This window comes from Propithecus coquereli, unplaced genomic scaffold, assembly GCF_000956105.1.
Source record: "Propithecus coquereli isolate 6110/MARCELLA unplaced genomic scaffold, Pcoq_1.0 Scaffold283, whole genome shotgun sequence".
Classification (NCBI taxonomy): domain Eukaryota; kingdom Metazoa; phylum Chordata; class Mammalia; order Primates; family Indriidae; genus Propithecus; species Propithecus coquereli.
The window spans coordinates 844,094-871,812 of NW_012148430.1; the positions used below are offsets into that span (position 1 = coordinate 844,094).

The 27,719-nt window shown below is 41.9% G+C and overlaps 1 protein-coding gene across 1 annotated transcript; it reads left to right on the plus strand.

The window, feature by feature from the left end:
* The first annotated feature begins 10 nt into the window (after window positions 1–10).
* RAB12 (RAB12, member RAS oncogene family) lies at window positions 11–27,719 on the plus strand. The gene is made up of 6 exons (XM_012648379.1): window positions 11–269; window positions 13,379–13,439; window positions 21,838–21,976; window positions 24,195–24,284; window positions 24,907–25,011; window positions 26,508–27,719. The coding sequence occupies exons 1-6, from the start codon at window positions 44–46 to the stop codon at window positions 26,619–26,621; spliced, it is 735 nt and encodes a 244-aa protein (XP_012503833.1). The 5' UTR covers window positions 11–43; the 3' UTR covers window positions 26,622–27,719.

A 27,719-nucleotide genomic window follows, 5' to 3' on the forward strand; every position in this document is an offset into this window, starting at 1 on the left:
GGGCGGCGGCGGGCGGCGGGCCGAGCGGGAGCCGTATGCGTGCATGGATCCGGGCGCCGCGCTGCAGAGGCGGGCCGGGGGCGGCGGCGGCCTGGGCGCGGGCTCCCCGGCGCTGTCGGGCGGCCAGGGCCGCCGGAGGAAGCAGCCCCCCAGGCCGGCCGACTTCAAGCTGCAGGTCATCATCATCGGCTCCCGCGGCGTGGGCAAGACCAGCCTGATGGAGCGCTTCACGGACGACACCTTCTGCGAGGCCTGCAAGTCCACCGTGGGTAAGGGCGCAGCGGCCGGCGCGACCCGGGCTGGGCCTCCCGCCTCCGGCGCGACCCGGGCTGGGCCTCCCGCCTCCGGCGCTGCGCTCCCCGGCGCCAGGGCTGTGTCCTTGGCCTCGTCGGCCTGGTTTCTTCTCGCGCCTGAGAGCCTTCCCCCCGCTCCTGCTGTGTGGCTCCGGGTGGCCTTGCATCTGGGGGACGGGGTCTCCGTGGAACCCCGTCGATCCCGTTCCCAAAGACGGAGTTTTTCGTTTAGTCTCTACGCAGACTTGCCCTTGGGGCCTTGCGGCCCTCCATCCTGCCCGGGCGCGAGACTCCCGCGCCCCTCCCGCGTCCCCGCTCGGAGCCGGGGCTGGGGCCGTCCTCTCCCGCACTCTGCGCGGGTCATGAGGTCAGGGTGATGCATTGGGCCGGCGCAGCTCTGGTAGGCATAACTGGTAGAGGGAAGCTTCTGGCCTTTTACATACTCACCCAAGAAAAAAGGGGTGTGACGAGGGAAGCAGGCAAGCAGTGAAGTTAATGCCAAAGGCCGCTCACAACACCTGCGTGCCCCTGGTTTCGTGACCAACGCAGGTCATCTATAGCTAGTTTTGATCTTGCCTTAGGCGGTGCAGTATTTGCACCGTAAACAAGGACTTATTTTCTCATTTTGAGCCCATTTTTCATGATGCACTGAAATGACGAAGTTTAAAATTGCCTACGGAGAATATTAAGACTAAAACTACACCAAGTTTCTTGTTTTAACCATAAACGCAGGGCAGAGGAACTTCAGCTGTATTTATCCATTACCTCAGATAACCCGGTGATTGGTGGGGATGATTCCTTCTGGGAATACAGAGTGAAGTGAATACCTTAACGCCCCAGGTCAAGAAGTGTAATAGCTTCGGTATCTGAAAGTGAAGACGCAGGGGAGATTTTTAATGAAGTCATACTTACAGCACGTTGGGTTTGTCAGGTGGACGTGGGCAACGATTTCTGTGGAAAACCCCTTAAAAGCTGTCAAAACTAGAACTCCATAAACGGGATGATTCTTCAAAGTAAAGGGCAGTCACCTTCAGTGACAGGCAGGGCGGGATTTCCCCAGGGGTGGTCCAACAAACACTGAGCAATATGGAGATTTGATACACAGAATTGAAAGTATCATTTCATAGCCTTACACGGATACTTAGTGTTGTAACCAGCAATAGTTCCAAGGCTGTCGGTATAATTTTTAGATGCATTGGTTTCACATTGTCATGTAACAACAATACTACTATATTTACAATGTCTTATTGGAAAATTTTTGTATCGTCTTGTTTTTGAGAAATTCCCTTTATGTTTTCTTGGAATAGATCATGTTGGAAATATTTGTGCTGTCTGTACCGTTTGTTTTCAAAATATTGGCCTTAGGGACGTGATATTAAAACTCAGTAGTATACCTGTATATTTGTTTCAGATATCTAATCTTGGATCATACAGAGTACAGGGAGTTTTTTTAAATCATCAAATGAAATTTATGCTCTTATTTTAGTACCTCATATAAATAAAGTAGGATTAAAAACAATTCAGAATTTTCAATCTTTTATGGCTCCACATACTTAAATCTATAAAAATGGAGGATGACATGGTTGTACTGTGTGCAGAAGAAATCAGTACAGCTGCCAGTAGGTGGGCACCTGTGAGGGCTTGAGTGGATGGAGGGTGAGATAGATGAGCAAAGCTGTGCTTTAGAAGGAGGAAGAGGAAGGGTTTTCTAAACTGGGCAGCATTCCCTCAGAATAGAGGAGGGAGAAAATAAATAAAATAAAATAAATTGGGCAGCAGTGGAGCAGCACCCCCACATTCTTAGAAAGATTCCTGAGGGACCATGGGAACAGATGCTGCGGGACCTTGACTTCCATGCCAAGGGGGTAGACACTATCTTGTGGGCACCTGGAACCGTAACGGCTTCCAAGTAAGGCTTGGCACGATGACAGTGAAACTAATTTGGCAGAGTTGCATAGGATGTTTGGGAATAAGGAAGAAACCAGGAGGCAGGGAGACCAGGCAGCTTATTTCTCTGTCCCTTAACAGACGCACATAAATGCGGGTACTTATGTGTACACACACTCCCCACACCAAGTGTGGCTGAAGTTTTTTGTCTTGCTGATTTTTGTCTCTTCCACACATAGCCTGGAGTACTAAAATACTATAGTACTCGATAAATGTTTCTAGCTTTGGGAAGTTTAGAGGAAGATGATGACCCCCAGCCTGCTCCAGAGCATGAAGATGCTTTAGGAAAGCTCATTAGCACCCTTCAGTTTCTGCCACGGAGTTGCTTTTCCCTTCCCGTTGTCAGGTCACTTGTTGAGCACCTACTGTGTGCTGCGTGTTATGCTATCCGCTGGGGATTCAGCGGTAAACAGGACATGGGCTCTGTCCAGAGTGAGTCAGTGCTCAGGGGGCACAGTGTTACAGGTGTGCACCGAGTATGGGGACACGGTGGGAGTGCTGCCACTGAAGGTAGGACTGAGGGCTGGTCAGAGGAGGCTTCATCCTCATTGGAGTGTTGCGAAGATTAGTTCATTCCTCTAGTTCCTTTATAAAAATACTATTTAAACATGGTGCTGGGCGTGGTGTAAAATTGTGATTGCCTCACCTGAATTAGCTCATAGGGTCCTTATGAAGCTGGTTTTTCTAGTTTCATCTCCGTGTAGTACAAGGAGCACCACATAGAGAAGATTCTCTTCCATGGTTGCAGTTTTCCCTTTCCCTGTCAGGGCTTATAGATGTGTGCCTGCCACTCATGACAGCAGAGTCAGGAAAAGACCATGAGCCCCAAGGTATGACCCAGGGGAGGGTCCCAAAAGTGATAGTATCGTGTAATTCACAGACTAGAAGGGTATGTCCAATAAGTGCCTGTAAAAGCAAATCAGACGTACTTTGACTTTGCATAAAGGATCGTAGTAGAAGTCCTTAGGGATTTGAGATGATGAACTATTATGTAAAATTACAAATGAGTAAAATGTTGATTTGATTTTCTTTTTGTATCATTAATCAGATCAGAAGCTGATTTGGTTAAAAGATACATAATTCACAAGGGTATGAAAAGCTAAAAGATTGTTTTTAATAATTGACCTGTTTAATGGAAGTTGTCTAAGTGGAGTACTATTTTCAAAGGGATTTCGTATTCATGGAATTGAATTACTTAGTCCTTTATAACTAGCATAATTTGATAAGTTCTTTAAATACTCTTTTTAGAGTTTAAGAAGTGGAAAAAGTACTTGACTCTGGAAATCTACAACTATCTAACATACCTGGACCACTGTTTTTCCTCATAGTGATGCCTGTATGATAACCATACTTAATTATCTACTGTGAATCTGTGGGTGCATGTGTGTGTGTGCACATTTATACCATTACTTTCTGACTAGAGACTGCAGAAACCATTTCTACCTAGCAACACTGAATTCTTGATCTGTTTTCCTCCTGTTTGATTCCCACTAGATTTAGCATAAACAGGTAAATGAGCTTTTAAAAAATATATATCAAAAAACAACCCCATAAAATTATGTATTTTTCAACCTTTGTTTTATTTTTATGTAACAGTTTCAAGTAGCTGTTAATTTTGTTTGGATTGAAATGGTTTTACCCAGTAGAAACCTACCCACCCCCCTCCACTCTTGCTCCAACAACACTGCATTTTTGAAAAAACACTAAGAATAAGAAACCTGGGCTCTTGCTTTAGGCTCTGCCTCTAACTAGTTTGTGACTTTGAATAAGTAATTTAGTTTTATGTGCACATAAAATATAATATTCTATTAGTCACTGCTATTTGGGGGGCACTTACTATATACCAGGAAAAGGCCTCACGGCATCCCTGGAAGTTATCCCCGTTTTACAGATGAGAATACAAAGTCTCAGAGAGGTAAAAACTTACCATCTGTGGCACAGCTGATTAGTAGGTGGTCAGGGTCGGGGCACTATCTTTCTGTCTGTCCCTTAGCTTACTTTGAGATTTAAATTTACTTTGTTGAAAATACTGATGTCTCATACACATAAAGGTCAGGTATGGCGAAGCCCCTCTCTAGTTTTCTAATTTGGTCCTCGTAACAGCCCTGTGAAGACAGTGATATTCTATAGTATCAATGAAACCAACTTTAATTATGCCCGTGTCACCACTTGTCACTTGCCTTTTGGATATAAAAGTAATGCTCTAAGGATTGCGTTTTTTACCTCTATATTCCTTCATTCAAATATCTTAAGCCTTTCACGTATTTAAAAAAATTTTCCAAAATCAGTATATTTAAATATAGGAAAAGTCTAAATAAGGCTGTCTAGATCAGAATTCTGATATTCGGGGCAGTAAAATTTTCCCCAGAATGCTGGAGGCCAGTATAGGATTGCCAGTTCTTTTGTGTTGCCAAGTAAGAACATTCAAAAATCCACTATCCTGAACTGAAAAAGAAGAAAATTAGGAAAGACAAGGTACTGTCTTTGTTTTTCTCATTGTGTAGCAGCACCTTGCAGTTCAGAGCCTGGCCCCTGACAATGCCTGGTCTTGGAAGATGACAGTACTTCAGAAGTTGTTTTAACTCAGTTACTGGCCCTAGTCCCTGTATTGTCTTGGCCTGACTCTCCCCTTTAGTCCGTGCTGAGATGAGGATGCACTCAGGATCGGTGGGCGGTGGTGTGTGCTGGGGGAGTGGGGAGGTGCAGGTGACTCCATTTCTTCAGGGCTGGCAATCGAGCCAGCAGCGGAATTGAAGGGTCCAAGAAACAGGTGAGTGTAAATCACCGGCAGAAATGGCTATCTGGGAGCCTACCCTTGAATGTTGGGTGATCAGACAGATGGCAGGGAGTCCGGGAGTGTCTCTACCTGGAAACTGTGGTGTGGCTGTCGAGGGAAATTGACTACTTGCACTTTATTCTGGAAACTTAGGGTGGAAATTTTTGTTAGAAAACCCAGAATGAACATCTAATATACTGGATTAAAATGCTTATCTCTGTATTTTATTTCACTCTTCTGTATTTATATGCAGTCTTCCAAGCCATGACCGATCTGCCCAAGTGTTTCACTTAAAAGAGAATTAGGGGAAATCATCCAGAATTCCACTCCAAAAGCCCAGGCTCTGCAGCCCTCCAGTGTGGTTGCGCTCCATCTGGAGAGAACCTCCTGCAGACGCCCCTGCCAGAACGATGTAACACGATGACTCAGGGAGATGTGAGTGTGCGAGAAACTAGCATTCAGTTCTTAATTCCCACATATGCTGTGCATTATGCGATTAGGTTCATGCAGTGAACTTACTGCGGGCTGATAGACTTGCGCAGTGTCCCCTTTTGTGGAATAAAGTAGCTGTCTTTAGGAGAAAGCATGCAGATTTAGTTGGCATTGGGCTGTCGAGGTTGAATAAAAATCTATTTAAAGAGGCTGAAGTGCTTTCAGCCTCTCTCCCTGTCTGCGCTCACACTGAAGAAGAAAGGTTTCGTTATGCATGATAGAGATCCAGGTTCTTAGAGATCGCCTCCTTCTCTCCAGTCTGTAGAATCTGCCAGCAGCAGTCTGTCAGTAGATCTTGGAACTGGCTGTAGAAGGCAGAGTAAGTTCCTTTGAGAACTGATAGGTCCAAATTATTCTCTAGCCTTGGGTGCCAGATAGTGTTCCAAATAAACATTGCTTTGAATTTGTAAAGAAAGCATAGCTCTGCACAGCGGTCCCTCAGCACGTGTTTTTGACAGGCTCTGTGTGTCAGACGCCACTCTGCTGGCCATTTTATAGGGCGCAAGGCTGAGGCCTGCTCACCTGGCTTATCCTTACCAGAAGGGGAAGCGAGTCCTGGGGGTGGCTGTACGCAGTGTTGGACAAGAGGCAAAATGCCATTGTGCTTCGGCGAGGAAGAAGTCGATCATTCTCCTTTTGCCCTTTATTGCACATCTTTGACATTTGGGAAGTATTTGGAAAACCAAAACTCAGACCAAAAATAGTGCCCTTAATTGAGTGTGATTATGTTTGTTTGTTTTTTAAAATCCTTATCCTTTAAAGCCAGGAAGCACCACACAGGCTTAACAGAAAATGTTTTTCTCCAGAAACATTTTTGCCCCCAAATCTTACAAACTCCACTGTTTGGTTTCTGTGCTTGTGTAATACCTTCATGGTTTAGAAAACAAACGAAACAGCCTGCAATGCCAACTCACACCAGCTATGGGAGCAGACCGATAGGGCTCCCCAGGCCGGGACTCAGTGAAGGGATAGGCCCCTCTAAAGGAGGAGCTTTGCTGTTTTCCACACGCTCTCTCCCTCTTCATGCCTTGTGTGTGGTAGAAGCTTAACGCTCTTGTTGATGGGCTACAGAACCACAGAAGCACAGTCAGCTTTCTCCCTGGTCAGCACTTCTTTCCAGATGCTCCCCAGGTGGTGGTATGTGTGGAAAGAGTAGATACTGGAGGCCGACAAACAGTCCTGCATTTAAGTTCCAGCTGCACCACAAGCCGCCACTGTGTCCTTAGACAAGCCACTTACCTCAGTTTCCTCATTCATAAAAAGAAAAAAAAAAGTGGGACTTACACTCTTTTCCTATCTCATGGTACAGGAATAAATGAGGATAAAATATCTCAGGTGCCTGGCCCAGAAAAGGCAATTTATAATTTTCTTCCCTTCCTAATTTATCCTGTAGATGCAAAAACTCCAAAAAATCCTTTATCTGTAGATAGGTGAATATGAAACATCAAAAGGTAAATGCATGGCCCGGGTAAGATACGTCATCCATTCAACAGTCCCTGTGTTTTTATGGATCCGATCTGAGTGGTAGTAAAGTCGATATTTTTTGCATGTGATCTTGTGACCAAGAGCTCAAAATGACATAGTGGCCGCAGCCTTTCAGATAGGGATTTGTGTATAGCCCAGGGGCAGAGAAGGCTTCTTGTTGCAGGAATGGAATCTGCCCCAGCCAGCCAGCTAGTGTACCTCACTCTTAATTTTCTAATACTTGCCTAGCAATGCAAAGTGTTTTTTTCAGCCTTAAATATGTGTTCATACCTCCCTTCCAGCCACTCCCTCCTCCTCTTATTCATTAGGTGAGGCCGCACAGGGAGTGGGCAGGAGCACAGCCTGCAGCCAGACAGCCCGGGTTCAAGTCTGTGCTCTAATCAGCTCAGTGACCTAGGCATCTACTCTGACTTCAGTATTTTCATCTATAAAGTGGGGACAATAATGATATCTATCTCATAAAATTAAGATGATCCACTGCAATGATTTAATGCACATAAAGCCCTCAGAATAGTACCTGAAATACAGCAAAGACCAAAAAAGTTAGTTCTTAATTTTCTTTTTATTTGTGAAGAGAATGAACACCTTTCTATGGAATTCTCTCGTGCATGCGTATTTCCGTGAGAACAGAAATGTCCAACTCCTCTGAGTGGCTCCCACTCTCCCCCTTCTCCCCTGCCTGGTGCAGCCTGTGGTGTTGCGGTGTGTTCCAGTCAAGCGCAAGGCTGTCTCCTGTGCCCCTGCATACTGAGACGTGGGGTGCTCTGTCTGTGCTGGGCGGAAGCACGCCAGCCCTGGAATGCAAGAGAGGGGTAGATCTTATTAAACTTAGGATGGGACACTTGATATCCTCAGGCCTGAATAAGCATTTTTTCTTTTCTTTCTTTCTTGCTCTGCTGAATGCAGTGGCGCGATCATAGCTCACTGCAACCTCAAACCTCTGAGCTCAAGTGATCCTCTGGCCTCAGCTTCCCCTAGGACTGCAGGCATGTGACACTGCGCCAGGCTAATTTTTTTTTTTTTTTTTGATAGAAATGAGGTCTTGCTATGTTGCCGAGGCTGGTCTGAACTCCTGGCCTCAAGCGATCCTTCCACCTCAGCTTCCCAAAGCACCGGGATTACAGGTGTGAGCCACTGCACCCAACCCTGAATAAGCATATTTTAATGGCACATGGTAACATTACTATTTTACTAGTGCCTGCTTCTGAGATGATCAAAACATTTTACAGTTATATTACTTAGTTTCTATTTGATTGGATCTTCATAACACAGCTTTAGTAGGAAAAGCCAGATAATATTAAATAACATTAATGGATTTCACAATTCCTGAGGACATTACAGGAATAGAAAGAAAGTTCTAGCAGCGAGTTTGCATGGTATGGGGATTCGTTTTGAACTCTTCTCTCAGAGATGGTACAGTTTGGGCAGAAGACTGGCTTCGTGTTTAGGTGACTTGGTTTCTTTTTTTTTTTTTGGAGACGGAGTCTCGCTCTGTTGCCCAGGCTAGAGTGCTGTGGTGTCAGCCTAGCTCACAGTAACCTCAAACTCCTGGGCTCAAGCGATCCTCCTGCCTCAGCCCCCCGAGTAACTGGGACTACAGGTGAGCATCACCACACCCGACTAATTTTTTCTATTTTTAGTAGAGGCAGGGTCTGGCTCTTGCTGAGGCTGGTCTCAAACTCCTGAGCTCAAGCGATCCTCCTGCCTCGGCCTCCCGGAGTGCTGGGATTATAGGAGTGAGCCACCACGCCCAGCCTGGGTGACTTGTTTTCTAATGTTAGATTTGCCTCTCTGTGACCTTGGCGTATTTCTTAATTTATTTTCTCACAACTCACTGAATATGTTTGAAATCCTCTCCCTTAGTAGGAATATTATGTCCCAAATTGGATGACATTGCATAAGATAGATCCTTGGAAGAAAAGCCACTGTACAAACTTAAGATAGTTACTGTAAATTGTGGTAACATCACAACCACTGTTTGAATTGAGGCTTACTTCCAAGTCTGAAAATCCTTCAGTGTTGTGAAGGTGTTAGGTAAAATCTATAGTCTGGTGCAAACTCAAGATCTTTGGTGGAGGGGGGACGATGGAAATGAGCATGGAAGGAAAAAGGGCGCATTCTGTTCGGCTGCAGTCCTAGACGTGGACCATAGCGTTATTTTTGCTTTGCTGGAAAGATGTGTGAAGAAAGAAATTTCTGTGTATTTGTGCTGTTTTCACTTTTGTAACTTTTTATGGCCCAGCAGAAAGAAACACAGTAGTGTTTTGGAAATGTTTTGCCTTAAGGGGAACTTAGAAATCTTGTGAGCACTGAGCACACTGACTGTTCATGCTGTTGCTAAGATTTATAGAAGGCAAAGCGCAAAGTTAGGCTTTGTCTGTAACCACTTGATTATGGTGATTATGGGCCATTTGCAGAACATTTCACACTTTTTTTCTTTTTTCACCCATCTGACTTTTATTGTAATAACCTTTCATGGTGGGCAGTGGTCTAAATTTGAATCTTGGTTCTGCTGCTCAAATAGCGTGTATGACCACAGTGGAACTACCTACCTCACTATGCTCTGAAGTCTTCCTCTATAAAATAGAAGTAACAGCGCCCACCTTACTGGGGCACTGCGAGGATTGGATGCATTGGGTATAAGGCTTGGAAAGTTTGACAGATGTTTACTATCATATTATTACTAAAGGAAATTAGGGTCAAGAATAAGATACAGTGACTCAAATAGAGCAGGCTAAGCTCATTGTTAATGGTATAGCCCTGTAACCTGTGTCTTTTTTGAAAGCTTCGCTAAAGTAAAAGACTTTCTAAATTGGTAAGCTTAAAGAAAGATAAGCTTCTGTTACCAGAATAATTTGCTTAGTGGACCACTTCATCTAAGTGACTGGATGAATAAACTGTTACAGAATAATCCACTGGGATGAGGTATGTAGGGAGAGGCTGTGAGCATATTAAGACTGCCCCATGCTTTGAGGAACTGTAGAAGTGGAACGCTCTGTTTCTGCATGTGTACCCATTTCCCCCACGTGCGTGCTGGGCACCCCCGCATCCACTGCTCCCATTCCACACCTGCCCGCCCCGTCTACTACTTAAGTGTCTTTTTTAATTCATCAGTCCTGAATCTCCCTAACATTTCCAGAAATAACCAGCATTTCTCCTTACATGTACAGCACTTGGTGGAGAAGAAGGGGTGCTTTTCAGTCCTCAGATTCACTGAGTTGCTGTTGTGTGCCAGGCAATGTCCTGGACTTCAGGGGGCAAAGATGAGTTTGTCCTCGGGGGAGTGACAAAGAAGGAGCAGGATGATGTGGGCCGGAAGAGAGTCCGGGCCAAGAACTGGGAACAGGTGGAGGAGGGAGGGTAAGCGTGGTGTAGTCAGAGAAGGGTTCAGCTGGGAAATCTAGGATTTAAAAGATTTCTGGGCAGACAAGGAGGTTCTCTAAGAAGAGAGAACGGCAAAGAAAGACACTTCTTTGCCAAGTGCATGGTGTGTTAATTTAATTTAGGTCAGTATGACTGAGCTTTTCCAGGGCAGGGACTGGCCCCAGGAACTGATGAGTGGTGGGGGCTGGTTGCTTCCTCCCTGAGTCCAGATACCTGCGGCTGGGCTATGGATGGGAATGAAGTTGCTAGCCTCTTTGTCCCGTGTTTGTTTGTAAACATTTCCCCCTCAGTGGGAGGAACTCTGCGGACTTTTCCCAGAACTAATCCACCAGATATTCGAGGCTGTTGACAACTTGTTACCTTTTGTTGAGGCTTATTGTCATTTCTATGAAGTGCAAATATTAAAAATAGACAACATTAAGAAATTTTTGATTTGATGTAAGAAGCTTTTTAGAAATTATTAGTTGTATACTTTGATAAAAATACATTTCTAAGCCATAAATTGGATTGTTTCTAGTCATTACCAGCTATTTAATGGCTATTAGATATGATATAGGTATAGGATATTTCATTGAAGAGAGAGGACTATTTTAATGAACTGTTTTCATTCATGGAATTTTAGATTTAGCCACTGGGTATTTTTCCTGTCATTAGTGATTTTATTGACATTAATCTACTCACTAAAACTAGATCGTCTTCACTGTGGCTAAACAGATTATTAATCCTATTTTGTTTTCCTATTAAGAATCAGTGATGTGTTCGTAATCACATGATATTATTACCACTTATTTTCTGATTTTGAATATTATGCCCTGTCCTTTTATTTTTATTCATTAAACCTTGTGGTTACCAAAGTAGTCCTGGTGTGGGAATGCTAAAGTTGGATAAGTTGCTCGGGTTGGTTGAAAAAGAGCATCTGACGTGCGGAGAAAACAGCGTCATCAAAACGAAACTTGCCTGCTCTGGCTGTTTCAAGGGACTCTTGTAGTTGATTCGAAGCAGAGCTCAAGAGTGGTATCATATGCCAATTCTTTTCAGTAAAGCAGCAGCCATGTGACAAGTTTTTATAAAAGTTACATCCTCTAAATAAACATTTTAAAACAAACTCATTCGAAGTAATTGGAAACAAAACTAAAACAGAATAGTAGTCATGACAGAGTATGAAGTTGATTTGTAAATTCCATCACAGATTAGCTGGGCAGTGTTTTGTCATTTTTTTTTTTTTTTTTGAGACAGAGTCTCACTGCTAGAGTGCCGTGGCGTCAGCCTAGCTCACAGCAACCTCAAATTCTTGGACTCAAGCAATCCTTCTGCCTCAGTCTCCTGAGTAGCTGGGACTACAGGCATGTGCCACCATGCCCAGCTAATTTTTTCTATATATTTTTAGTTGTCCGATTAATTTCTTTCTATTTTTAGTAGAGACAGGGTCTCGCTCTTGCTCAGGCTGGTCTCAAACTCCTGAGCTCAAACAATCCGCCCGCCTTGGCCTCCCAGAGAGCTAGGATTACAGGCGTGAGCCACCGCGCCCGGCCCTAGTGTTTTGTCATTAAGCTATACCTTTTTAAAATCAGAACCTAAGTTATGCTGGTACCTTGTCACTGAGTCGTTAAGGAACTCCGCTTAAGGATCTTAGTCATGCACAACCCTGCTTCCTGTTTCAAGGCTGTGTTCGCGTGTCCTTTGACTTTGGAAAGCAAATCAGTTCCAGAACTGAAAGTGAAATCGAGTTAACCAGCCTTCCTTCAGGGACATTTGAAATTGTCTGATGTGAGAGATTAAGAAGTAAAATCTAGTAGAGTGTTCTCCAAGCTTTGTTTTCTTATGACATTGTCATGAGACTTCTCTTGTATAGAAGTAGGGCCTCCACCAGGGTGGTCCACATGCCTTTTGCTGTGGCATTGTGTCTGCCATATACTGTGCGTTACTCATTGTGAATGTTGGTCATGCCTTCCACTCCCCCTCAAGAACCTCATCTGTCTGCAGCGCTGCATCAGTTCCCAGAGGTGGAGCGTCCTGCTCTTTGGCCAAGGTACCACTCGGAAATGTGGTGCCTGCCGGCCTGTGGGAGGCCGGGATCACCCACCCTTGGGTCCCAGAGGCAGTCAGGAAGTAGTTCCTGTAGGGAAGGTGTCTCTAGTTTCGAATTCAGCCAGCATCCCTTTCATTTTTCTTAGTTGTAAAAATTATGTTAAAAAAAATTGTCTTGGAATATTTTAAGTTTTCCGTAATTGAAAAGCATATAAGGTGACATACACAAATGAAAATTTGGTTTTAAAAAATACATCTGAAGGGGGGTAAGGGCAACATATGTAACCTAAACATCTGTACCCCCATAATATGCTGAAATAAATAAATAAAAAAAAATACATCTGAAGCTTTATGGGCTGGAATTGAAAAGGAAAGAGGATACATGATGGTTTGCTTAATAATATTAAAATGAATAAAAATTAAAATTGGACATGTTAATTTGTGTAAGAGTACATTTTTAAAATAATTCCTCCCTTCCGTATTGATAATATAATAAACGTCATGTTTATATTTACCTGAATTTTTTGTGATGCCAAAAATTTTAATACAGTAATTTCTAAATTGAGATTAAGGCTGTTTCAAATCAAGATGAAGTTTCCAGTGTTCCATATAAGAATTTTCCCTAAGATAACATCTTTTTAAAGCCATCCGTTTGTTGATACAATTATGAAATGTAATTTTAAGCTGACTTCTATGCTGAACTGTGGTAGTAATAAATTGTACTATGGACAGCAAATACTAGGTCTGTTGATCAGGATAAGGCGAGCGTTCCCAGTGTGTGCTCAGGCAGAAGGGTGGTGTGGGGCTGTACATCTTGGTGTGCTTCTGCCTTTTCCTTAGAATTTATTACTGATGCCTGTTTTTTGTGTGTTTGTTTTTCTGGTAATAATACAAAAACATACAAATAGAATTATTTTGTATGACAAATTTCATCTTTATTGTTTTGCTTCATATTTATTTGTTTTATTTACAGGTGTTGACTTTAAAATCAAAACTGTAGAGCTAAGAGGAAAGAAAATTAGATTACAGATCTGGTAAGTGGAAGAGCCTGTACCCAGTAATGCACTGTATGTTTTTAATAATCCATAGGCTTGTTTAATGAAATTAACTACCAAGCTGGTTCACCTCTCCTACTTTTTTTCTCCTTTGCTTATTTTAAAATCAACAGTGCTTCCTTCAAAAGAAAATTTAGAAGAGGCTATGTGGTATTCCACTTGCATATGGGGAGTTGTAGAAAATAGAACGGTCTTAAGGTCATTAAATATGAAATGTCTGATTTTGAATCAAAAGTAGTTTATTGTATCTCAAACAAGAAGCAGTACAATTAATCAAAGTATCAGCCTAAACTATTGACACAGTTCTACCATCTTAACAGTAGCCTGTTTATGCCAGCAGCGAAGAAGCCTGGAGAGCAAGTGGCAATGAGATTGCGAAGCTTGTTGAGAATTGAATAATTTCCCTTGCAAGAAGTGGTCCAAAGCCTGGAAGAAGTGGTAGTCAGTTGGCGCAAGGTCTGGTGAATACAGTGGATCACAGAGAGTTCCCAAGTCCAGCTACTGTAGTTTGTGCAGCGTTGTCTGTGCAACCTGTGGTCAAGTGTTGTCTTGCGAGACGATTGGCCTGTCTTTGCTGACCAATCTCAGCTGCTTAATCACAGGCATCCTCATCGTTTCATCCAACTGGTTGCAGTAGACATCCACTGTAATAGATTGACCAGGTTTCATGAAGCTGTAATGGTTAATATCAGTGCTGGACCACCAAACAGACACCGTTAGTTTTTTTGATGAATATTCAGTTTTGGACTGTGTTTCAGCATTTCATTTTTATCCAACCATTGTGCCAAATGCTTGTGATTGTCAAAACGAATCCATTTTTCATCACATGTAACAATATGGTGTAGAAGTGGTTCACCTTTATGTCATGACAGCAAAGAAAGGCAAGCTTCAAGACAATTCCTCTTCTGACGCTCATTTAATTCGTGTGGAACCCATCTATCCAGCTTCTTTACCTTGTCCATTTGTTTCCAGTGGTCTAATATTGTTGGAATATTAACATCAAACCTTGCTGCTAATGCATGCATAGGTTGAGGTGGATTCACTTCCACTACAGCTCATCATTATCCACCTTGGTCTCAGGTTGCCTACGTGGCTCATTTTCAAGATTAAAATCACCAGAATGGAACTTCTCAAACCATCACCATGCTGTCCGTTCGTTAGCCACATTCTTCCCAAACACTTTGTTGCTATTTTGACCTGTCTTCACAGCGTTGGTTCCATGACAGAACTCATATTCAAAAATAACGTGAATTTTTTATTTAGCTGTGGTTGCACAAAAACTGCTCTAAAAAAATTTTGAAAGATAATCACAAGCCAATATGTGCATTCAAAAGACTGAGGATGTACCTTCACAATAAAAATAAAACAAGAAATGTCAAAGTGAAATGTCGGCAATATCACCTGTCAAACTTAGTACTTAAGGAAATCAGACATTTCATACTTAATAACCTAATACTTTAATGATAGCTAGTTTGGAACCTTTTTCCTCTGTTTTCAAATCATTTGACATGATATCAAAACTGTCGTCACTAAAATGATTGCTCACATACCTGTCTTCAGGTATTTAGTGACAGCATTCAAAGAAAGTCCAACATGTTCATAACCGGATTTGCACCACCTGAAGGCAGATCCCCTGTAGGGGCTGCTCATGGTGGCACTTTGTGAATATTGCTGCAGGGCGGGCATCCTCCTTCCAGCTGCGCTGCCAATGCCACGTGACTTGGGCCCCCATTAATGTCCACTGGAGATGAATCCAGAGGCCCCTTTCTGAAGAGAAGACCTTTTGTGAAATCATGATTGGAATGAGAGGCTAAACCAGCTGTGTTAAAATCGCATTCAGCACTAATAGCTTTCTCTAAGCTATTAACAGCCCGCAGGTGGAAGCAAGGCTAAGATCGGGTCTGGCGGTGGTTTAAAGTGGCACTGCCGAGGTCTTTTGAGAATGCCGTTTGTTTGTGATGACAGATGCAGTGTACTCAGCTCACTAACTCCTCTTGGCAGGTCACCCTCAGCTCTGATTCTTTGTCTACCGTGTGTGTGTTTGCTTTCATCTGCGTTAACCGCTGCTTCATCTGTGGCATCATCGGTCACCTAGTGCTTGAATGTTAGTGCCATGTCTTCATTCTTCATCCATGTCCGTGTCTGGGGCACAGCTGCAGCTGAGCCAGCTTTGCTTACTTGCCTTCCGGAGGTGTCTGAGGTAATGTCTTTATTTGGTCACCCTTGACTACGTAACCCACTTTAAGGATTTTTTGGTTTGGGGACTTTTGTTTTGTTTTGTGCTTTTGGTTTTTGTATTTTTATTTTTGGCTTGACTGTGAAACTTTGAGCCTTGTCTAAATACTTGAATAAAAAAAATAGATATTTCCTATTTTACTAGCCCATGATCAAAAAAGCAGCAAACTTTGTTTTATGCATTGCTGCCCATTTTTTAACTCTGTAAATGGCAATAAAGTGTCTTGCACACAAACTGCTGTTTCTAATAATAAGCTCTTTAAGGTAAAGGATTTGGGATGTGTCCATCTGTGTACCTAGCACCTGTGGACGGGTGAGGTATTTTGAATGAGATTGCTTCACAAAAGGTAACGTAGGTAATACTGGAGTATGTGTGACGCTTGCCTTCCTCTACCTTAGTGGAGGGCAGCCAGGCCTGAGGACTGGCACACATCTTCATTAATGCACGAGTACTCTGTCTTCAGCCCTGACGGCAGTAATCTGGTTTAGAAAAGTATGTGCAAATGTCCTGGTGCCTCCCTGGAACTCTGCCCACTAAGACTGTCTGTGCTGGTGAGTTGGATGCTTCTGGAATCTGACTGCAGTGCCTCTGACTCTGAGCTAAGGGCCCTACCTCGCAGAATCCCCTCCGTGGAGGGAGCGTGGTTCCAGGAAGAGCACGGGTGCTCAGAAACCACTGTCTCCTGGATGTAAAAGCATCCTCCAAAAATAACTCCCCCTGCTTCTGCCTTGACTCTTCACCCCTCTGCCTTCGTTCTCTAAATTTTCACAACCGTGCGACAGTGGCGAGGAACGTAGCTGAGGGAGGGAAAATGAGAGGCGCTGGACTCACTGAAAGGTCGATTGCAACTTTTCTGCGTGGAATACTCCCGTGATTCACTCAGGAAGTAGAATTTGTCTTTTCCTGAAGGGGATTTCGACAGCGACTCATTTTCCAAGATATGCCAGCCACTTTGTTAATCGTACAATACTTGAAATAAGATTTGGATCTTCTGAAATATTTTGTGTAAAAGATAACCCTTTTTTTTCGTTATTGCTATCCAGTAGGTGAAAAGGAAGTATTGGAATCGTGATTCTAATTCTTACTACTTTCTTAAAGTAACAGGCGGTTTATTTTGGAGGCCCGAGCAGTCCTTGTGCTGTCGCTGTTGTGACCTGCTTTGCAGCGGGTGCGCTGGGTCGAGGGCAGAGCGGGAGCTGGTGAGGTCGGAAGCAGCCCTCAGGGGGCGCTGTGGACTCGCCATGTGCTCTGCTCTGCTCTGATTTTCTAGCTGTCTGTCCGTGAAAGCGTCGCCCATTGGTTTTCACGGGGGGTCTTGTTAGAAGTGCATTTTTCTCGATTTCTGGATATAGCCAAACTAAAGAAATTTTATTTGCTATGGATTCCTAAAAGTTCAAAGTACCAGAAGCTGCAGGTGTCGTTGTCACATTTTTATGTCAGTGTCACATTTTTCAGTTCCTTGATTATCTGTGGTCAGAAAAAGGACCGTTATTTTCTTCTCTGTACTTAGTAAGTATTTCTGCATGAGCATAGGTAAGAACTTTATGTAAGTGTAGCTAAAATAAAATGTGTTGACTGGGATACATAGTTTCATGCATTTATATCCCAGGGGTTATCCTGGAAATTATTCACGGTGAACTAGTTGTCGAACTAGTTGTCGTTGTGTTGAAGTGGACTTGAAGCCATGAAATTGTCTCCTGCCTTGAGGCAAACGCAGAATCGAAATGCTTCATTTAAGGGTCCCCTTGTTCTGTCCACTGGACCAGCCTTCACTATTGGGGGCTTTTGTTTAACTGGTGCTCTTAGGTTGGCATTGCTCCTTTCGTTCTCTGCTTGGAAGAGGGGGAGCATTCATACCCTGAAGTTGGTTTATGCCCTGAAAATTAGTAATTGCACCGTTTAAATGGACATATTAAGTACATCAAATAAGAATCTTTGAATCGTCTAAGCATTGTTGTATTACCAAACTAGAAAAACAGAATCGCAGGAATTTTTCAATTTGCAACAAAAACAGAGACATGAGAACAGATCACATGCTTACTATAGTAAATGATGATTTATTAATAGCCTACCTTGGTAAACTGTACATCTCTAGAAATCAGCTCTTTATCATTACTGAAAAATTCAAGTTTATGGAGATAGAGGGGAAATACTAGAATTCTGCCTCTTCATAGAAAGGCAGAAGCATGATCAGTGCATTGATATTTTGAAAAATGGAGATTTATGTGGGATTTTTATGGTGCTGGCACATAATAGGCGTTCAGTAAATACTTGTTGAATGGAATCAACATTTCATTTACTCTGTTCTTCAAACATACACGATAGCAGGTAAGTTAGTATGTGGGGAAAGTCATTCAGGCAGGGGCACTTTAGAGAAGACTAGAAAATGAAAACTTTGTCAGCCCAAATATTTCTGAGAGAGAATACTATGGAGTATTCTCGCAAAGGAACATGGTTTTCTACCTTCAGTTTTCAGAGCCAAGCCCAAAATAGTGGAATTTAAGGAATGGTTTTAAATGGGGAGTGGTAAACTGGTTAGTGTTTCCTCACTGGGATTTTTGTAAACTAATTTGCTCATTTATTTATGTTAGAATGATTGCCTCAGATTTTGCATTTTGAGGTTTCTGTTCTTTCTTTATGTCTGATTTAAAGTCAGCAAAAACGGTGAATTTTTTAATGGCAAGCTTCTTACTGTTTCTGAGATTTCTAAGTATGCTATTCATGCAACATTTTTTTAAACTACATCAAAAAATACCTTTTACTATCCCTATTCTTTGATTATTTTTATTAAAAGTTATATTATCTATAATTTCTCTGGTTTTGAGCCTCAGTTTCTGGAGTCTAAATTCATTGAATGTATATAGAAATGAATGTGAGTTGATTTACACGAAAAGCCAAATTAAAATTGCTTAGAATGAAGATGTATTAAAAGTACGTAATTCCCAAAATGCTCAGTGAAGATCTTACATCTGATTGTTATTTAAGTTTGCAATTCAGCTTTATTGTGCTATCTATAGATTTCAGAGTAGAAAAAAATATGTGTTATATTGACTTTTTAAAGAAATGGGAAATGTTTCTTAACAGTACTCAGCACAGAATTTTTTTAAAACATTAAAACGTTTGACCAAATCCTGAGTTGGACAAGTCATAACTTGTGATAGGATGGCAAGCTATGCTCTGAAGGATTTAATAACTCTTTATTGGTTTGAAAATATTAATGTATACTCCTAAGTGCTAAGGATTAGAGAATAATTTTATTCACTGATTCCCTGTGGAAATCAAGTGATATATAAATCTATTCTTTCTCAGTTGCCTTGAAGGTGCCTGTTAGTGTTATCTTTTGTTAGTGTTGTCTTTTAGTTGTTTTTAGAAATCCTGAAGAATTCAGTCTCCATCTATCTGTCATATTCTTTAGATTTCCAATTTCCAATTTTTTTTGCAGTTCTGGGCCAAACTATGAAGTATGTTTTGCCTTGAAGGGGCACCAGCTTTCTGAATTTTAAACATGTAGCCTTCTGTTCAGTACATGTTTTCTGCTGGACCCTGGTGGACAAAAACAGACCAGCCTCTGCCCTCCTGGGGCTTCCAATCAGGGCCCCCGGGGATGCTTACATCCTCTGGAACAAAGCAAATGGCATTGGTAGTGAGCTTTTTTGTTTGTTTAGCAATAAGGCATCACTAATGGGAACTGGTTTGGTGGCAAGTCTAGTCTAAAGGAAGCCATAAATTATAGCAGCATTTGCCAAAGGGTGTGTTTGGGGACCCAGTCCTGCAGGGTGCCCAGGGAAGTGTTCTTCCCCTTGCAGAAACTCACCTGCTGTGGTGCGACCTTGCGTTGAAGAGCCATGTTATTATTTGTGTACGCCATTGCCCCCAGCTTACTCCACCCTGGCGTACCTGGGGTAGGATTCTTTGGGAAAAGCTAAATTATATATGGTCTTTAAAGAAATTGTTTTCCTTGTTAAGTCCTTCCTGACCAGAACCTCCTCCACTGAGCATCGTGGTAATGAGAAGTACGTGATGGTTCTCAAGCGGTTTCTTGGCGTATTACATGGAGAACCAGGAGAACTAGGTCTCAGCCAGCGTCTGTACACTGTGAACGTGCTTACGTCCTTCTTCAGGTTGAAGTGGCCAGTGTCAGTTTGGAGGAAAAAGGAAGTGTTTAGATTTCAAGTTAGCAATCATGGAATAGTGAACTTTACTGTGTTTGCAAATCTGTTTGGTATCTCCCCTACCTTTTGCTTTGACCACCTTTTCTGTTTAGGATTAAGAAAAGAACATGACTACTTCTGTAGCATTTTTTGTTAGTGGGGGACTGTTGGTCATTTTATCAACAAAATGAGATATTAACCATGTATGTTACCAGAGAATTGTAGATTTAAATAGTGTCAGTCATTGTGTCTGCATGTCCTCACTGCTGATAACGCCTGTCGTAGAGGGAGTTAGAACCTCCACCACTGCACATGTGAGGGCACCTGAAATAGTTCAGGAAAGTTGTTCCTCGGAGAGGCCAAGTCGTGGAGCCAGCAGCAGTGCCCAGGTGCCCTGGGCCTCTGTCCACTGCCCTGCCTGCTGACAGCAGAGCGTACCCAGAAATGACTGTCATCCACCCCAGGTAGGGTTTGAGCCAGTGCTTTTGAGGACATTGGGAAATACTAGCACATATACCTGTTATTGAACAAATTTACAGAAGCAAAACACCTAGAAAAACTGACTTGAGCATAATATACTATGACTAAAAAAAAAAAAGTTTCATGCCAGCCTACTGCCTAACTCCCTGTACATCTTTGCTGTTCCTCTTGTTCCCTCCATTTCCTCAGTTTCTCTCACAGTCTAGGACACTGGGGACTCAGAACCTTCTAGAACAAAGTTTATGGTTTGTGATGGGAAACAGTGTGGTCAAGTGAACTTGCATTATAATTTATAGTAGTAAATTTCCTTGTACTGTTAGATTTATTCTAGAATGTCAAAAATTTATTACAAAATTGCTTTTATGCTTTATTATTTCTGCCCAAATTGTCACATTGGGAAAACATTTTATTTGAAAAACAGTTAAGATTTTGCTCTATATAGGATTTTAGCATCTTTAAACTATTGTGGCATTGACCTCTCTCCTCCCTTTTATTGTGACTTTTTGCCATGAAAATATTTATTTTCTTATTTTCAGAATCTTGGTTTGGAAGTAATTGTGACTTCTTTATATTTTTGTTTGACTGTAGCTAGTTCAGAGACGCTCCCCTGACTAACGGTAGTGCCTGTGCTCAGGTGTTAGCGCAGACGTGAGGCGTCGCCTGGTGCGCAGCAGGGCTCGGCCTGCGGTGGGGATGCTGCTGCTCGCCCCGCTGGCAGGGCACGGCCGGGGCGTTCCCAGACACGCTGGTCCTGCTTGTCCCCACAGGCCCAGTGCTGCTGACTTCGGGCCACACCTGCTAGGATTGCAGCTGTGAATCTTTTTTCTTCTCTCGCCTGAAGTGGTAGTTGGTGATCCCAGCCTCACCCTCAGCGCTAGCACTGGTGGCGAGCGAGTGAGAAATGATTCTCTTTGACGTGGGGGCGTTCATCCTCCATAGTCTCATACCGCGTGTGAGAGCGGGTGGGTGCCTGTGTACATGGGGTTTACACGCGTGTGCATGTGTGAAATGTGCATTCCCTGTGCATCGACATTGCTCTCAGGTGTGATGAATGGTTTTGTAAACCACCCACAATGTGAACTCTTGGGGATTGCTTTGTACATGCTGCATTTTAAAAGTCTGTACATCCTGTTTTATTTTGGAAAAACATAATGATCATATATTTTGATGTAGTATTAGCATTCCTCTTACTGATTTTCTATCTTTTAGGGGAAAAAGTTGTGTTATTCTGGAATAGTATGTTGATTTTGGTTCATAATCCAGCTCCATTCATCTAATTTAGTTAACCCTGTACAAAGATAGCTTGTATCTCATATAGTTTTAGTCAACCTGAATTTTTCCTGCACTCTTTTAACTGTAATCATCATGGGAAGGAAAACAAAAGAAATGTGCCTGTTACTCATGTTCTTTCGTAGTAGAAAAACAGAAGCATAATTTATGTTTGCATTGGAATATAGAGTTGCTTACTTTGGTTATTGTTTGGAAACTGATTTTTGCTGTTATTTCTTAGGGACACAGCAGGTCAGGAGAGATTCAACAGCATTACCTCAGCTTATTACAGAAGTGCCAAGGGGATCATATTAGTGTATGATATCACTAAGAAGGAGACGTTTGATGATTTGCCAAAATGGATGAAGATGATTGATAAGGTAAGTTGCATGTTTCTGTCCCATGTGAACACTCTACTTGTGGATGTTAATCATTATGAAAGGAAGAAGGGGAAACACATTTATTGAGCATGGTTTTGTACAGACTCACCATCATTTAACCCATGTGCCAGCCTTCAGGGGAGATGTATAGTCCTTTGTTACAGATGAGGCAAAGAAGAATAAAATTTATCTGGAGTCACTTATAAATGATAAAACCAGGATTTTTATTGTGGTATCCTGGGCTGTCTGGCTTCAAGGCCCAAACATGCTTAGTCCACCATATCCAGCTGCTATCATGCAATTAGATATAGGACATTCTCGTGTCTGCAGAGAGGTCACTTGGACACCCATTTCCTGAGCATCCGCAGAGCAGCCGCCTGGGGGAGATGGCCTTCTCCACGGGGCCTGCGGGCAGAGACTCGGTCACCCACTGGACGTCTGCCCTGTAAATTATATTAATAGATGTCCTGTAGCTCCTTATCTTGAACAAGAAGGAAATATTTAAGAACATTTAGTGGCACAGGAAGGGCCTCATGATAAAATATTTAGTGAACTGAGCAAGATAAATGGAGTGAGTTCAGTTTGGTACAGATATCCTGTGTCTGTATGATTAATTGAAACTGTGGGTTCTCCTCTAAGCAATGTATTCCCCAAATACTCATTTAGCAGGCAGAGCAGTTGGAGGTGAGATGTGATGATAGGCAGTTGACGACATTTTGAGTTTTCTTCCCTTATGCACTAATTTGATATTTAGTTCCTTTGTGCAACAAGCATACCTAATATAAATTGGGTTTTGTCTACAAATTGTATCTAAACCTATCTGTTAGAGAATGTTCACTTGCCAGTTTTTTACCAAGCAATGTCATCTGTGTATGTCTCTTTAAAATGTGTCAGGGACCAGGATTACGAAGATGAATCCGACCCGGGGCAGAGCCCCTGCCCCCGGCCTGCTCTGCACTTGGCATTGGTCACGCCAGGGTCTGCAATGACGCATCACTGGGTTCTGACGTCCTCTCATGCTGCAGCCAGCATGTGCTCCTAAGGAAGTTAGAGAGGGACAGTTTTTGTAGTCTAAAATTTTGGAACTAATGTGATGAATATAAAACCATAAGAAATGGCCTCAATCTTAAGGCCTGGTTAGGTACTTGAATTTGTGAATCTGACGAGGTCTTGAGATCTAATGTTGCGTCCTTCTTTGGTACTTGGCTTTTGCTTTTCATCATTATTTGAGCGAGAGCATCATTTCTTGAGTGCTTACTGCAGGGGGGTGCTGTCCCTGTGGCCCACACATCACTGATAGGACACTCACGCCCTGCTTGGCTGAGTAACTGAGCCACGGCTACACCATTCAGGTGTCTTTTGTTGCAGTCTGTTTCAAATAACTTTTTAGAAATACACAAAATTAAATGAGTTATTTAAGAGATTTTAACTTTTTTTAAAAGAGGGAAAGAGACAGGGTCTCGATCTTTTACCCATGCTGGAGTACAGCACCCTGATCATAGCTCACTGCAGCCTCAAGCTCCTAGGCTCAAGTGATCCTCCTGCCTCAGCCTCCCGAGTAGCTGGGACTACAGATGTGCACCACCACACCCAGCTTTGCCTAGATATTTTCAAAAACTTAGAAATGTAGCATAACTTTTTTTCCTGGTTATAAAATCAACGATACTTTCATTATAGAAATTTGGGAAATCAAGAAAAGCACAAAAGTAAATTTATAATTTTATTGTCCTGAAAAACCAGGCTGAACTCACTCCATTTATCTTGCTTAGTTCACTAAATATTTTATCATGAGGCCCTTCCTATGTCATTAAATGTTTTTTAAAAAAATAAATAAAGCATGTTTTTGGTTTTTAATGGCTGTGTTTTTTAAGACGTACTTTAACTTATTTGATTCTTCATCCATTTTGTGGGACTTCTAGGTTTTTTTCAGTTGATGACCATTTTGCATATAGAGCTTTGCTTGTGTTTTGAATCATTTCATTAGGATGGAGTCTTAGGATTGGTTGGGTCAAGGGACGAGAGCATCGTGATTCTTAGTGCCTGTGACCAGGCTGCTCTCCAGGACACAGTGAGCCCTGTCTCACACACCCTGCGCCCACGGATGGTGGACGTGACCACACAAACGTAAACAAGCGGAAAGCGTTGTGTAGGTTTACCTCTCCTCTGCAGTACGTGACAGTGCCGTCTTTGAAACGCAGCTTCTTTTAAAATTCCACAGTATGCTTCAGAGGACGCAGAACTTCTCTTAGTTGGAAACAAGCTGGACTGTGAAACAGACAGAGAAATCACCAGGCAACAGGGTGAAAAGGTGAGAGGCACGGAGGTCCCGGGGATGCAGGACCCACACTCAGTGCTTAGACTTGATATTTTTTTCTGTTAATAAATCACTTATTATTTTATATTATGAAATAGTTATCGATACAGTGATCATTCAGTTACATTCTTCTCATTTGTTTACTTTTTTTTTCCTGACTTACTACTTCCTTAAATTTTCATTTTGAAATGGAGGGAGAAAACATAAACAGATTAGTATACACGGCATTATTGTCTAACCTGACATTTTATAGAGAAAGATTTTTTAAGCCATAAAATTGCTGTCATGATTTGCTCTAATGTGTTTTAAGTTTCCTTCATGTTTGCTAAGGATTCAGTCATGGAGAAATGATGCATGTTAAATGTCAGATCTGTCCCGGTGTCACCCTAGCGATTTTGTTGGGTTTTGTTTTGCTAGTTCCTCATAATGTTAGAACTGTTACGCTTGGGAATTTTATATTTGGGCATAAATGGGACTTTCCAGCCCTTTAGTCCCACCGCTCCCCTGAAAGCTGAGCCCGGAGGCCAGGATTCTCCCCTGGAAGCCAGGCCTCACGCTCAGGCATTGGTCCATGTGGCAGCCCACACAGAGGCAATAGGTGCGTTTCTTCTCTCAGTTTGCACAGCAGATAACTGGGATGCGGTTCTGCGAAGCAAGTGCCAAGGATAACTTCAATGTGGATGAGATATTTCTGAAACTCGTCGATGACATTTTGAAAAAGGTAAAAAAAAGAATCTACATCATGAAAATATTTCATCTGAAAACTGTTGTTTCCTTTATTACTTTGTGGTTGAGAATTTTTTATTTAGACACAAAAGTACAGGAGTTACACTTAGGCTCAAGAACCAGGTGTAGTTGTTAACTCGGCCAGAGCCATCCACCTGCTGTAGGGACACCTGTTTCCCATCTCGGGTCTGGGCGTCCTCAGAGTTGACGTGCAGTGTATTTGCTTAGCCTTGAAATACGGTTTGGCGGAGTGACTTAAACAAGGTATAGTACTGTGCTGTGTTTATTTGACATTTGTTTTTCTTTTTTCCTGTTTTCCCATGAGAATTAAGTTCGATACAGACAGTGGAGACCTAACAAAGTGCGCGGGTGTCCCCGCGGAGGAGAGAGCCCCTTGGAACTGAGCGTGTCTCCCACAGAGCTCTGCTGCCTGGTGGGAGCCACTTCGCAAAGGCCTTTCCATGATGCTAAATTGCAAGAAAATTGCTGGACAGCTTCACTGAGCAGCAGTAGTTTATTCAGGCATCTTTAAGCTTAGATTCAAAGATTATTAGTAAGAACCGAAGGTTATTTACACTACTGTTAAGTGAAATTTGCTCAGTTCAAACATGATTCAAAAGGTTCTAATAAAATGGTTGTTTATATAATTGCCAAGAGAGGTTATTTCTTTCTTTAGCAAGCATATAAGTCCTTAGAATGCAGACCATTTTTTTCATTTATTAATGTATTAAATTTTCATTATACTGGGCACTATGAAAATAAATGTTTATGAGGATGGTCAGATGTCTTCTACCATAGGGTATTAAATAGACTCTTCCTGACTATAGAGTACCTGGTGTTGGGTGTTGGGACATGCAGTGCCCTGAACCTGGTTTGGTTTTTTTTTGTTTTTTGTTTTTTGGCTTAATATTTTAATGTCTGATTAATCTTTGATGATCAGAGAGGTTTATATAACAATACTTTTGTTATTATGTAAGTGTATAATTTGCAAAGTACTTACAGTTGACCGTTGAACAACACAGGGATTAGGGATACCCCACACAGTCAAAAATCTGCATGTGACTTTCGACTCCCCAGAACTTTACTGCTAACAGCCTACTGTTGACTGGAAGCCATGCCAGTAACAAGCAGTTGATTAACACACATTTTGTATGTTATATGTGTTATATACTGTATTCTTACAATAAAGTAAGTAAGAGAAAAATATTGAGAAAATCATAAAAGAGAGAAAATACATTTGTTACTTGTTAAGTGGAAGTGGATCATCATAAAGGTCTTCATCCTTGTCATTGTCACATTAGGCAGAGGAAGAGGTGGGGTTGGTCTTACTGTCTTGGGGGTGGGGGAGGTAGGCACGCTTCGCATAACTTTCATTGAAAAAAATCCACATATAAATGGGCCCATGCACTTCAAACCCAGGTTGTTCAAGGGTCACCTGTAATGTACGTTATCAGGTTAAAGTGTGTTTTGTCTTTTCTCTTTAACCTTTAGATGCCTCTGGATCTCTTAAGGAATGAGCTGTCCAATAGTATCCTCTCGCTACAACCAGAGCCCGAGATACCGCCAGAACTGCCTCCGCCAAGACCGCACGTCCGGTGCTGTTGATCTGCTACTTTAGAGACGAAGTGGAAGCAGTTCCTGGAGAGGGGAAGCGTTCTATTCTGCACTACAATCATTTTGACAATTTCCTTTCGCACTTTGTAATCCAAGTCAGAGCTATACACTAACTTGTAAATATGCAAATATGCAATCCTGGGTAAGTTTTGGTTATAAATTACATATTTCCCTCCAAATTATTATATTCTTTCATTACCCCAGTGTCTAGTGTGCATACACTGGGAAACCTAGTACTTCTAATATGAAGAATGGGAGAATGAAAGGTATAGTGTTTCTTGAAATAAATAATATAATTGTCCTTGTTAATTATATTATGAGGACAGAAGATATTCTGATAAGAAGAGAGAACGTGGTGCTTTGCTTGCTGTTTTAAAGAAAATTTGTAAAACTAAAGACTTTTTGGAAAAAAGCTATCTTAAGTGCTTTTTCTTTATTTACAAGACATTTCCCCCAGCTGTAGCATCTTTGAAGTATTGGAGTGTTTCTGCCACAAAGCAAAGCTCCATTCATGGTCGTCACTGAAGGTTATTTATTAATGTAAGGTAATGGTAGAATATTGCTAGTTAGAGGGTTGGATTTGACTTGGTCCTAAGGCCGCGGAATCTCTCTCATGGTTTCCTAAGGGACATACCTTATCCTTTTAAGAACTACAAAGATTCAATAACGAAAGAAATGTTTTTGAAACTATAGAAAAAGATTTTAAAACAACGCTGCTGTCCTAAATAAATCCTGTTTGAAGGAATTTTAAAGAGATACATTTTACTATATCAAAGAACATACGTGTGTTTGCCTAAACATCCTGTATCTTTGTGATGAGAAAACTTCTCCTCTTTATGGTGAAGCTTACTCCAATTATGCCTAGACCGTGTTCCTTTTTTTTTTTTTTTTTTTTTTTTTTTTGGTCTGATACTTTGTGAACTCTATCTTTGGTATATCTTTTATTAAACTGCACTGTTTCGTTTAGTCAAGGTAAATAAGTAATTATGTATTTGAATAACTTGGCGTGTCTTGAGTGTTGTGGTATGAAAAGCATTGTGGTCTTTCTACACTAATGAAGTGCAAATAAAATTTTGTATTTATGAATGA

Bases quoted from the DNA above. Each gene is read 5' to 3' on its own strand.
- RAB12 (XM_012648379.1), top strand. From the start codon at position 44: ATGGATCCGGGCGCCGCGCTGCAGAGGCGGGCCGGGGGCGGCGGCGGC. The intron at 270-13,378 runs GTAAGGGCGCAG...TTTTATTTACAG, and splicing joins GGCCTGCAAGTCCACCGTGG to GTGTTGACTTTAAAATCAAA. The intron at 24,285-24,906 runs GTGAGAGGCACG...TTCTTCTCTCAG, and splicing joins CCAGGCAACAGGGTGAAAAG to TTTGCACAGCAGATAACTGG.